Raw genomic sequence first — 12,087 nt, 5'->3', positions numbered from 1 at the left:
CACCTCTGAATGCATAGTCCAGTATGACAGCTCTACTTTAGCCAACAGGCCAAATCCAGATAAGCAGTTGTTAATTTCATACTCAAACATTTATTAAATTGCAATGTAAGAGAAAAGAAGTTGAATTGGTGAAACTGGTATTTTACTGCTTCTACTTGATATTTAAGGCAGGTGATCAGCGATATATGAAATGAAGTTGCTGGGTTGTTAGGTCTTTTGTACTTTAATGAATGGAAAAACTGTGGAAGTGAGAGGAAGAAAGGAAAAACAGAGGAATATGGAAGGAATATGAATTGGAGAAATATGGATCATTATCATCTGGCAGTACTAGATATACTAGCAAGGAGGTTAGCACTACTATCTAGGTGGATTGCTATGCTGCTATAGAGCTGGGATTTTTTAAAAATAGTACAGATCAGGGAGATGTCAGAGGAATTTCACAGGACACAAAATTGGACACAGATGGTAGTTTTGTTTTAGAATTAAGCTGCAGACAGTCTGTGAGAAGTTTCTGTACCAGTTAATCCTGCTCTGAGCTGGATTAATTTGTATCAGAGGAGTGGCATTTGGGGTAAAAGATTTGGTTGCAACAGCTCCACGGGCAAATTTGGTGAACATTTGGATCAGAAACCAGCACACAAGGGATTTTACACTGAAAATTTAGGGACTTTTCTCCAACTGACACTCTTAAGGTATGTTGGCTTACAAGCTTCATCATAGGGAGTGAAAGAGGCCGAACGTTGGATATAGGGCACAAAGAGATCAGTTCGGTGCCATCTGAGGTCAATTTACAGTAGAGTCTCACTTATCCAACACTCGCTTATCCAAAGTTCTGGATTATCCAACGCATTTTTGTAGTCAATGTTTTCAATATATCATGATATTTTGGTGCTAAATTCATAAATACAGTAATTACTACATAGCATTGTATTGAACTACTTTTTCTGTCAAATGTGTTGTATAACATAATGTTTTGCTGCTTAATTTGTAAAATCATATCCTAATTTGATGTTTAATAGGCTTTTCCTTAATCTCTCCTTATTATCCAACATATTCGCTTATCCAACATTCTGCTGGCCCGTTTACGTTGGATAAGTGAGACTCTACTGTATTATGAAAACAGAAATACAAGAAACTAACAAACAAGGTCTTTTGCACTCATTTAGGGACACTTCTTCAACCTCACATTTTCTCTGTATGCTGGACTACAAATTGCATCACCTTAGGCAATGAAAGAGACTGAAGGTTGGATATAGGGCACAATGAGATTGTGAGGTCAACTCACTTATAAAAATACAGAAAGGAACAGAAGCGAAAGAAAGCACTTACGAAACACTTTTCCTCTGATTCGATGTCTGGTGGAGAAAAGTGCTCTAAATATGTGTTTAAACACATTAAAACTATTTCCACCAGTTATTGATGTATTTGCCAACAACATCCTATATATAACAAAACATCCGTTAGTCTGTTCGTCAAGTTGCTAATACAGATTGGTTTGCATTTTTAGAAGCTGGTGTATAACTTCCACTACTATGTAATTGAACAAGAGCATCTGTTTCGCTCTTTAATATTCCCTTTTTACTAAATGAAAAACGCTTCTTTTTATTTGCCAAATGAATCCTGAGACAAGCAACAATGCTGACCTCTGGTGGCAAACACAATATTCCATATCCGGATCTAGATTACATCAAAAAAATCCCTGTCTAATCTATTATCAATTAGAGAAATAAAAATATAATCTTAACATATTCAAGACAATTTTCTTCAGATCAACCTATTTTGAGAACAGAATTTTAAGATTTTCTCTAACGTCACATATATTACTAATAAGTTGTAACAGTTGGTCCTCCGTACTCAGATTCAAGCATTCACACAAAAAATACTTTCACCTGATGAAAATATTTGTTTTAAAATCCAAAAGGCAAACCATAATTTTGCCATTTTATATAAGTGACACCATTTTGTTATGCTTTCGTATAGTAAAATATATAATGGGATTTGAACATCCAGAATGTTGGTATTCATGGGGATCCAGGAACCAAGTACTAGCAGTTACCAAGGGACCACTGCATACAATATGCAGACTAAATCCACTTCCAATAACAGTAAATAATTAGTCATTTGTTTTAAATAAAGTATTTGACACTCATCCCTGAGTGTCCACGTCCACCAGTAACCATGGAAAACGTAGTTCCCATGGTGCCAAATCCTCCTGCTAGGATGCTGCATTTCCTATGGTTCCTGGCATTCATAGGTAATGCTAACAAGAGCAGGCAACTAGACGTTTAGATGCTGCACCTACCAGCATTCCATATTACTGACTACACCAACTAGGGTCAGGCCTCTTTTACACTTCCATATAATCTAGATAACCCACATTATTGGTTTTGAACTGAATTATATGTGTCTACACAGCCATATAATCCAGTTCAAAGCAGATAATCTGGATTTTATATGGAAGTATAAAAGGAGCCTCAGGTGCAGTCCAACAACATTTGAAGGACTGCATGGGTTCTATCCATATTGCATAGATTCAGAAGGGTGAAGCCTCCACAAATTCAAGAAAGAGAAGGAGGTAGAGGATGGAGAAATTTTATGTGTGCTGAGCTTAGCTGACCCTATCACACTCTCAGAGTTATCACTTGGGAGCCTGACAAGGTCCAAACAAATGTTAAAGCATTTTGTCCTTAAATTTAAATTACATAATTTTACTTCTAGACAGATTACAAACAGCTAAATATTATTTAGTATTAATTAATCCTTAGTCTTTAATTTAAATTACTTCATTCTACTTCAAGGGAAATTACAAAACAACCAGTATTATTATATAAGTAAAATTAACTAATTTTAATTTTGTACTTTAAGTTACATTTTACTTTAGCATGATTACAAACAATTGGGTGTTATTAACTAATATTGAATACTTTGCATTCTGCAATCTGAAATATTTTTTAAAACTTTACACTAATCTCAACCGGAGTGGCTGGGATTAACAGATGGGGTTGAAAAGAAAGTTGAATACCAAGAGATATGTTTAATAAAAAATGAAGCTAACATGCCTAATGTAGAATAGAGCATCAATTTTCTGTCAACACGCAATGGGGCTTGTTAACTGCCCCATACATTCTCACTGCCAATATCTCTGTTTGAATAAAGACGCTTGGTTTTAATTTTGGTAGTGACAGGTATAAATACATTTTGATGGTCTGGTTGGTGACAAGAGCTCGAGAAGTCATTTCATCTAATGTCAGGCAACCCACCACACACCTAATTGGATTATTATGAAGAAAGGCTGTAATATGTCAGTTTGCATTCTTCAACACAATGCTCTCAGTTCACCTGATTAATGGTGCTAATAAAATGGAAAAGGTTTGCATCTATTTTTCTATAACACTGCTTGGGTAAAAGGAATTCAACAGAAAACTGATAGGGAGCTGCAAAACAATTTTTGGAAAAGTAATAGACAGAAGGGATCTTGAACTGAGAGTTAAATTCTTTAATTAGCATAAAGAACAGTAAGGTTAGAATTCCTAACCAAATTGCACTGACACATGATCAATTTTCCAGTGACCTTTTGATACGATTCCTGTGCCTTATGGTTTTTTTAATGCTATTGTTGTGTCACAGATGTCATTCGGCAAAATAAGGTTAGCATGTATGTGTTCAGGTTCATATATTATATCATTTGGATTTGAGTATCAAATAAAGCTATTGATATGGTTTAGCTAAAACAAACATTATTATTTTTGACACCTATCATGATTTACTCTCTGGCCTGCTGACTGGCAATATAAAATTTGGGAAGTGGTGACTGCAAGGAGCAAATAAGACCCTCCAAATGACATTATCCTCCAGTCTACAAATTTCTAGCATTGGGTTACTTAACATCTTGGCTGAGCATTTAGAAATATAGTGTAGGTATCGAAAGAAAAAGAAAAACAGTCACAATTACCAAGGGAGTAGAAACACTGTAAATATACTTATTCTACTTGTGAACGAGTTTCAATCTCAATTTCAATCTCTCTCTCTCTCTCTCTCTCTCTCTCACACACACACACACACACTCACACAGTCTCCAATGCTAGAAATTTAAGAATTGAAGGAAAATTTCATTTTAAGGTGTGGATTTTTGATGGGGGAGAGCAAGAATTTTTTAACAGCAGTTATTGCATTTTATTGAGTATTTTATTTAAATTGAGTTGGACTTTTTATCTTTTGTAAGTGTTTTATGTTAATTTATACTGTTATTGCAATAATTTGCAGTAATATATAATAATATAACATATTGTATATAATACATAACATATTGTATATACATATAATACTAATACAATATAATAATATAATAATGTTAATTATATATTATATTTTACATGTAATATTACTAATAGTATTACAATATATTGATATAGTACAATATAGTAATTTATTGCCAGTATTGTACTATGCTAATAATATAATATTGTATGTAAATTTAATTTGTAAGCCACTCTGAGTCCCCCTTGGGGTGAGAAGGGCGGAATATAAATGTAGTAAATAAATAAATATTGTTTCAATGTTGATGTAATTTACTTGTATTTTATGGGATTTATGGTGCTATTATGTGTTGTGCTGTAAGGTGCTCTGAGTTCCTTCTGGAAGATGGTGGTGGGATACAAAGTTATTATTATTATTATTATTATTATTATTATTATTATTATTATTATTATGTTATTAAGAATGCCTTCTTTTGGTCATCCATTTAGTATATCCCTGGTGCATTTTCTATTTCAGATTGAACCACGCAATTCATAGCAATTCCCTGGATACAGCTGCATAAGTAATCTGTATAAAACTCAAGTAGAAAATGTAGAATAACTTGAAAAGAAGTAGCAGTTCCAGAAGCATTAGCACTGGTATAGGAAGCCAAACAATAGCATGTGTGGCATAAAGCAGATTTTAAAAAGCTGTTCCAATTAAATCTTAAATGATGTATGGCTCCCAAATTCCGAAATTTGGAGGATTCCTAGTACGGGCCCAGTTGGCACTGGTAAGATTTCATTAGAACACGGTATTCAGTTCTAGGAATAAGAATTCTAGAAGCATGAAAACATTTTGAAATGCCTTACAGAGATGGTCAACTGGAACATATGAACATAGATTAGGAGGACTGGTCCATTTAGGATACAGAAAGGTCCAGGCAAAATTGATATGTTGTTATTTTCAAGTATTTTAAGCATTTTTAGGTAAAGAATGGGTGGAATTCCATTTTTTTACTACTTTACAGAAGAAAAACTGCTTTGACATAAGCAGGAACACGGGGAGGGGAGCAATGTAATACACACAGCAAGTTCATGGCATGTACGGAAAGGGAATAAAGACTTAACACCGTCACTTATAAAGCCTATGGTCATAAGCACTGCTAATTTTAACGTCTTTGAAATGTGGTCCTGACTTCACATACTAAGAAGGAAGAGAGAGTTGGCATGGTGTGACAGGAAAGGGTAGACACAGTTCACTGGTAAGAGCTCAGTTTGGTATATCACTGTCAGTATGTAGCCCCTGTGTGATCTGAGACCAGCCACTACTCCTTTTATCCCCATACCTTGTCACAGATCCAACCCACTTCCCAGTTCTCATGTTCTCAAAGGAGATGCAATAATGGGAATGATAAAATATTATGGAAAAAGCAATGAGTTGCAATGGGTTTTGCCAATGTCCATGAATGATCCAAACACTGCCGTATATACACATGTATATTGATCTCGTGTAAGTTGAGGGCAGGTTTGGGGGACAAAATCATAGATTTTAATATGACCCATGGATAAGTGGAACGTCTTTCTATGGAGAGAGAAAAGCACCGATACTACCTCAGGGGGCCAGCTGCCCCTGCCCACCACCATTTCTCAGGCATTCAAAAAGGCCAGAAGCAGCATCATGGCAGAGACAGTAGAGGGACTGCTGCATCTTTCAGGTTCTCCCAGGATGGACTAAGCTCTTACCTTCTTCATTGTTCTCAGAAAAGGGAGTAGTTCCTTTTTCAATAAGAGTTTTAAGGTTGATTTTATGGCTAAAATTTCTAGACTTATAAGTGCGTATACATGGCAAGTCTTTTCTCTTTTCTAGTTAAATTGGAACTCACAGGGTTGGTTCCACTGGATGCAAAGGCTTAACAAGGCTGTGTGTGTTCTCCTGCCCTTTTTATCATACAAGATGGAGCCCCCCCCCGGTGGTGCAGTGGGTTAAAACCTTGTGCCGGCAGGACTGCTGACTGACAGGTTTGTGGTTCGAATCTGGGAACAGTGGGTGAGCTCCCTCTGTCAGCTCTCTGTCAGCATCCTTGCAGATGACCAATTCTCTCACACCAGAAGTCACTACTGACATGAAAAAAAATCATACAAGATTTTTAACCAAAAAAAAAAAAAAGTACAGTACAACTATCCACAGGACCAGTACTCATGCATTCATTCATCCATGTCTTTCAACATATGTCATTTCTAGGGATGTTCTAGCTTCTCCATGTAATTCTATGGTATGCTTTTACCAAAAATTGTGTTAAACAACCTAGTTATGCCAAAGAGGTGCTGTAGGTCCTGCAGCACAACTCCTTGTATGCTTCTGCATTAAATCATTCATTCAATAGAGTTCACATTTACCCACAGTTTTGTGTACCCATGTAAAGTACTGGTACACATTTGCCATGTATACTGGGGTCATACTGTAAGTGCTAACAACCTGTCTGGAAAAATAAACAAGAGAAACCTAACAAAAGGTCCCCTTATTAGTTTTGATGTACACCATTGCAAGTCAGAGCATGTCAATCTCAGGTTTCAAACAGACTTAAAACTATTGAGCAGCTACTAAATTAGCATTCCTCAACCTGCTGCCATGCTGCTTGGGCAGGACAGTTGTATTATATAATACAAGGAAGGCTCTACCCATCTCCATACAGACTACAAGAGGAAAAGGACTGAGGAGAACAAGGCTTCTTCTGCAGCCCCTTATCTACCTTGTGACAATCACCTCCAGGAATAACTTCGAGAATATACACCAAGGGCCCTTCATTCTTGTTAATGCCTCCTACAATGTTCAAGCCGAGGCCTGTTCCCTTGGAAACTGTGATAATCTGAAATGCGCTGTCACTAGACAAGAAGAGAAAACAAAGTTAGCTTCAAAAGGTCAGTGACTAGGGAAGAGAAGAATCATAAAAAAACCCTACAAAGACCAGCTTGCAGCAGAAATCTCTTTTAGTTTTCTCAAAGGCAAGATTTGACAACGGGTCATTCTCAGATGCTTAAATATGACTCTGGAGCTCCTCTTTCCTTTCAGAACGAACAGTGTCAGGTTTGTGCAACCAGAAAAATTAATCAGTCCTGCACAAATGGAAGCCTTCACAGTGGGGCCTAATGGGAGTTCTGCTCTCATCAAGACAAATCTGTTTCTGTGGACTATGCAGAATCCATTTTACAGTTTGCCTTCACTATGCAAGCAGTCAAACAGAGATATCTGTCAATCCATTTTTCCTATGGATGCTCACTGGAAGATGGTTTCTTCAGTTATTAATCAATAAATAATATGCAGCAATTTCATCTGTGCCTCCTTAGTGGATTTTTTAAAGGAAAGAAAAGAAAAAGGCAGCAGAAGCACTGGGAAAAAAACAAGTTTTTAATACGTTACAATGAGATGCATTATTGTCTGGAACAATTGCACTGTGATTAGAACCATCTCATCTTGAATCTCCAGCACACATTAAAAAGTGAACGTTACAAAATTATACTGGTATAAACACCAAAGAATAGTGAAGCTCAACAGCACACAAGGACCATCCTTCTACAAGGAAAATATATTTGATACATCTCTCCAGAGAGTTCTGTGGATTGGCAAAATCAGTCCCTCTGCTTTGATATCCATTGGAGATGTATCTACCTGCTTCAGAGAAGACTTGCTTCTCAGAGACCTAGTTGCAAAGGAACAGTGAGGATAGATTTCTAATTTCTTTTCCAGAATTGTGAAACTGAAGAGAACAAAGAGAAAGAGCCTTTATACCAGGCATGGGTAAACGTTGGCCCTCCAGGTATTTTGTACTTCAGCTCCCACAATTCCTAACAGCCAGTAAACTGGCTGGGATTTATGGGAGTTGAAGTCCAATAAATCTGGAGGGCCAAAGTTTGCTCACATCGCTTCACCACAGCACCATGATTTCTTGGCTTCCAAGTTTTTTATATTTGTTTGTTTCCATGCTAAATCACTGAAGTGCCTCTTCAAGTGGTTTAGATTACTGGTAATAAGAATCAAAGCTAAAACGCTAAATGATATTTTTGCCATAACCTTGTTTTGGTCCTGCCCATTACCAAAAATATGGTCTTTAAGAACTTCTCTCAAGCTGAATTTACTCCTTGGACTGAAAGAAGCTTCCCATCTTTGCAACAGAATTTGAGAAAAACAGATGATTTATGGGAAAATATTACATGGCAAACTATAGAAAATAACATAGCCAGCATACAGAGTGAATTCATATTTTGAGTTGTACCCATCTACAGAGAAACAGCACATGAAGCAGTAATGGTGATGACTTTCTTTCAGGTTTGGTTAATTCTAATACAACACAAATAAGAAGGCTTCTGAAATAACATTTTTATGATTTGCCCCTTTAAATATTGTTGCTTCCCTCTAATTCCTGTGAATTACAGATTTATTAAAAATTCCCGAAATTTACTTTGTGGTGCCTTGAATGGGAGTTGCTATAGCTGGTTTTCCATGATGTTTTGTATCCTTTGGATGCAATAACTGAGGGCTTGTTGACCTTGAAGATGACGCGGAAGAGAAACTGTCACTAGCTTTAACTCAGGGAAAGAAAGAAGAAGACAATACAAATGAATACACGTTTTTAAATAAAAGCTAGCTAATTTTATACAACGTATATTCTCAGGGCTGACTCACTTATCATGCATAGAATGTCATAAATCTGTGTCACCAGCTAAACTATAATGATCTGAAAGCAAATTTGTTCTACTCTAAACCCTAAATTTCTAGCAATTCAAAGAATGAGATGAGATACTGAAAATTATTCAAACCTAGAAATTTCCTATTCATTGTGTTCCCATTCCTTTGGTGCCTTTCCTTGGATACCCAACTGCACTGTGAATCTTTTGTATAAATCTAAAATCCAGAATACATTGGGTTCTAAGTATTTTGGATAAGGAATACTCAACCCAAACAATGTAGAGATCCTGATTTTATAATCTGAAACCACTGAGATGATGAGGCTTGAAACAACCTGATAACATAAGGAGCTATTTGGGATAGCGAAGTAGCACTGAGCAGCTGTATTGAATGAGCTTGTTTCCCCCTTTGCTAGCTAGGATCATAATGTAGTAGCCACTCTTAAGCACTGATCACTTGAGACAGCTTGAGGGTTCATGGAGCATAAAATGTTCTCAAATTGACAAGGTTAGAGAATCAGGACATTCTCAAACGACCTGGGATCTGACGCTGCTTTGTCATATGCGAATGAGCCCCTAGGGGGCAACATCACTCTTCCCTCTTGCTGAGCTCTGTAAAAAGAAAAATAAGAAGAGAGAAAGAAATCTCCCAAAGATTTTCAAAGTCTTGATTGAATAGAGATGTTTCTCCTGTCCATCAAACATCAACCCACACATAAAATTTGGTTAAAGGTCTACCTTCCAATTCATGCAAGGATCTCTAAGCACTCTTAAATATTAATGGAGGCCATCAGGCCACTGAGCATCCCCTACTATTCTCTCATGCTGAATACTGAAGACACAAGCAGCAACTCACCAGTTAGCATTTGTGTGGGGGAATTCCTGGAAGAGCTTGCATTGCTGTGCGAGTTGAGCCTCTCCATAAGATCTAGGAACTCTTTTCTGAAATCAAAACCCAGATGTGGAGTATATCAAATATATCACATATCCGAAACCTCCCCTTGAGAAATCACAGAAATATATAGTTCGAAGACACCAGAAGGACCATCTAGCCCAGGCATGGGCAAACAGCTGGTAGGCTGTTAGGAATTGTGGGAGTTGAAGTCCAAAACACCTGGAGGGCCGAGGTTTGCTCACGTCTGATCTAGTCCAACCGCGTCATGCAGGAATTAAAGCATTCCCGACAGATGGCTATCCAACCTCTGTTTAAAACTCTCTAAAGAAGGAGATTCCATCACACTCCCGGGTAGCATAGTCCACTGTTGGATAGCTTTTACTGTCAGGAGGTTTTTACTAAAGTTTCGGTGGGATTTCTTTTCCTGGAGCTTGAATCCATTTCTCCATGTCCCAGTCTCCAGAGCAGCAGAAAACAAGCTTGCCCTCTACTCAATATGATATCCTTTCAAATATTTGAACATAGCTATCATGTTTTCTCTCAACCTTCTCTTCTTCAGACTAAACATACCCAGCTCCCTCAGAAGCTCCTCATACGGCATGGCTTCTAGACATTTGACCATTTTGGTAAATCCTTTCTGAGCACATTCCAGCTTGTCAATACACTTCTGTGCCTCAAAACTGGACACAGTATTCCATGTGAGGTCTAACCAAAACAGAATAGAGCAGTCCCTGGATGAAAACTCCTAAACGCCAATTGATGCTGTCTACAATTGCATTGGCAGTTTTAGTTGCTGCTTTACAGTTTTGGCATATGCTCAGTTTGTACTATACTAAGACTTCTAGATCCCTTTCACATGTCCTGTTGTCAAGCCAGGTTTCACTCATTCTATGTTTTCCATAGGATTTCTGCAGCAATTTTACAGATTTTACTTTGCAACAAAACTGTAAGTAAGAGATGGAAAACTGATACAATACTTACATAGCTTTAAATAAGAGGTTGGCACCACTCTCCAGACATTTTAGAACTATAGCTCCCATCGGCACTGACTAGAAAAGCTATGGTAAAGAATGGCTGAGAGCTACAGTCCAGCTACGAATGGAAGGTCTCACAATTCTCACCTGTTTTAAACTGTATCTGAATAGAAAGCAAACATGCCCTTTAAAAAGGTGTTGCCTGGAGCAGTAATTTCCTTCCAAATGATGTGGATATCAATTGCCAGAAACCTTTTTAAAAACTGTTACCTGGAGCAGCAATTCTCTTCCAAATGACAAGGATTTTAATTGCCAAAAACCTCAGCGAGCATAATCTTGAGTATGGTTTTGAAAGCCGAAATTCTCTGAGGAGCCAAATGGAGATTCCTATATATTGTTTGGACTCAATTCAAGACTTACCAATAAGATTTCTATCCCAGTTTTCCATACACGTTAATTGATTCACAAGTAAACAAATAAATCTTTAACCGTGTTGTCGAAGGCTTTCATGGCCGGGATCACAGGGTTGTTGTATGTCTTTCGGACTGTGTGGCCATGTTCCAGAAGTATTCTCTCCTGACGTTTCGCCCACATCTATGGCAGGCATCCTCAGAGGTTAAATCTTTAACCCCCTCCAAATTGCATAAATATGAGAAATAAATATAACAGCTGGGTTTTTATTAAAAATTAATGTGTGATTTTGCTTTTCTTTCTGACACATAAATGAGTTAGTCAATCCTGGGATAAAGACCACGTTCCACAGTCGTTCTCAAATGTCTTTAAGTCTGGGCATTGATGGGCTTCACTGCAAACCCCTTTCTATCTTGACAGTCACATCCAATAGCAGTGCACTCGTATGTATGTTTACTTAAAAGTAGGTTCAATGAATTCACTGGATTCAATGGGGTTTGCTTCCATCTAAATGGGTACAAGAAAGGAATGCTAGAGAACCTTTCTCAGCTTGAGTGTCAAATTCTAATTTGAAAAAGCTTTGCAGAGCTGTGTGCAACCTAGGAGTCAGGACCCTGGCTGCAGAGCACCAATAACCTTACACAGAGGCCAGTCTCTATCTAATATCTTTATTAAAGAAATATATAAAATCAATAAAAACAAGTGAAGAATATAGTTCAGAAGCAGACCTTTCAGATGAGGTCAAATATAGTCCAGAAATGTATTGTCCAATATAAGATATTAGAGTTCAAAGTTTTAATCCACTTGACCGAAACACACACTTTGCCAAGCAATAGTGTGGGGAAATAACAGAGTCTTTAAAGTCCAATGAAGCTTGACAACAAGG

The 12,087-nt window shown here is 37.3% G+C and overlaps 1 protein-coding gene across 3 annotated transcripts in view; it reads right to left on the bottom strand.

The window, feature by feature from the left end:
• Positions 1-12,087, bottom strand: part of stxbp4 (syntaxin binding protein 4) — a 152,290-nt gene that overhangs the window by 113,945 nt on the left and 26,258 nt on the right. For all 3 annotated transcript variants that reach the window (XM_062970990.1, XM_062970988.1, XM_062970989.1), the window contains exons 6-8: positions 9,778-9,863; positions 8,696-8,822; positions 6,989-7,121 (exon numbers count right to left, since the gene is read on the bottom strand). In XM_062970990.1, coding sequence (XP_062827060.1) covers positions 6,989-7,121; positions 8,696-8,822; positions 9,778-9,863 — 346 coding nt within the window. The remainder of the gene's footprint in view (positions 1-6,988; positions 7,122-8,695; positions 8,823-9,777; positions 9,864-12,087) is intronic.

The sequence above is a fragment of the Anolis carolinensis genome, chromosome 2 (assembly GCF_035594765.1).
Source record: "Anolis carolinensis isolate JA03-04 chromosome 2, rAnoCar3.1.pri, whole genome shotgun sequence".
NCBI classification, from domain to species: Eukaryota; Metazoa; Chordata; class Lepidosauria; order Squamata; family Dactyloidae; genus Anolis; species Anolis carolinensis.
This window is presented reverse-complemented; position numbering and strand designations above follow the sequence as displayed.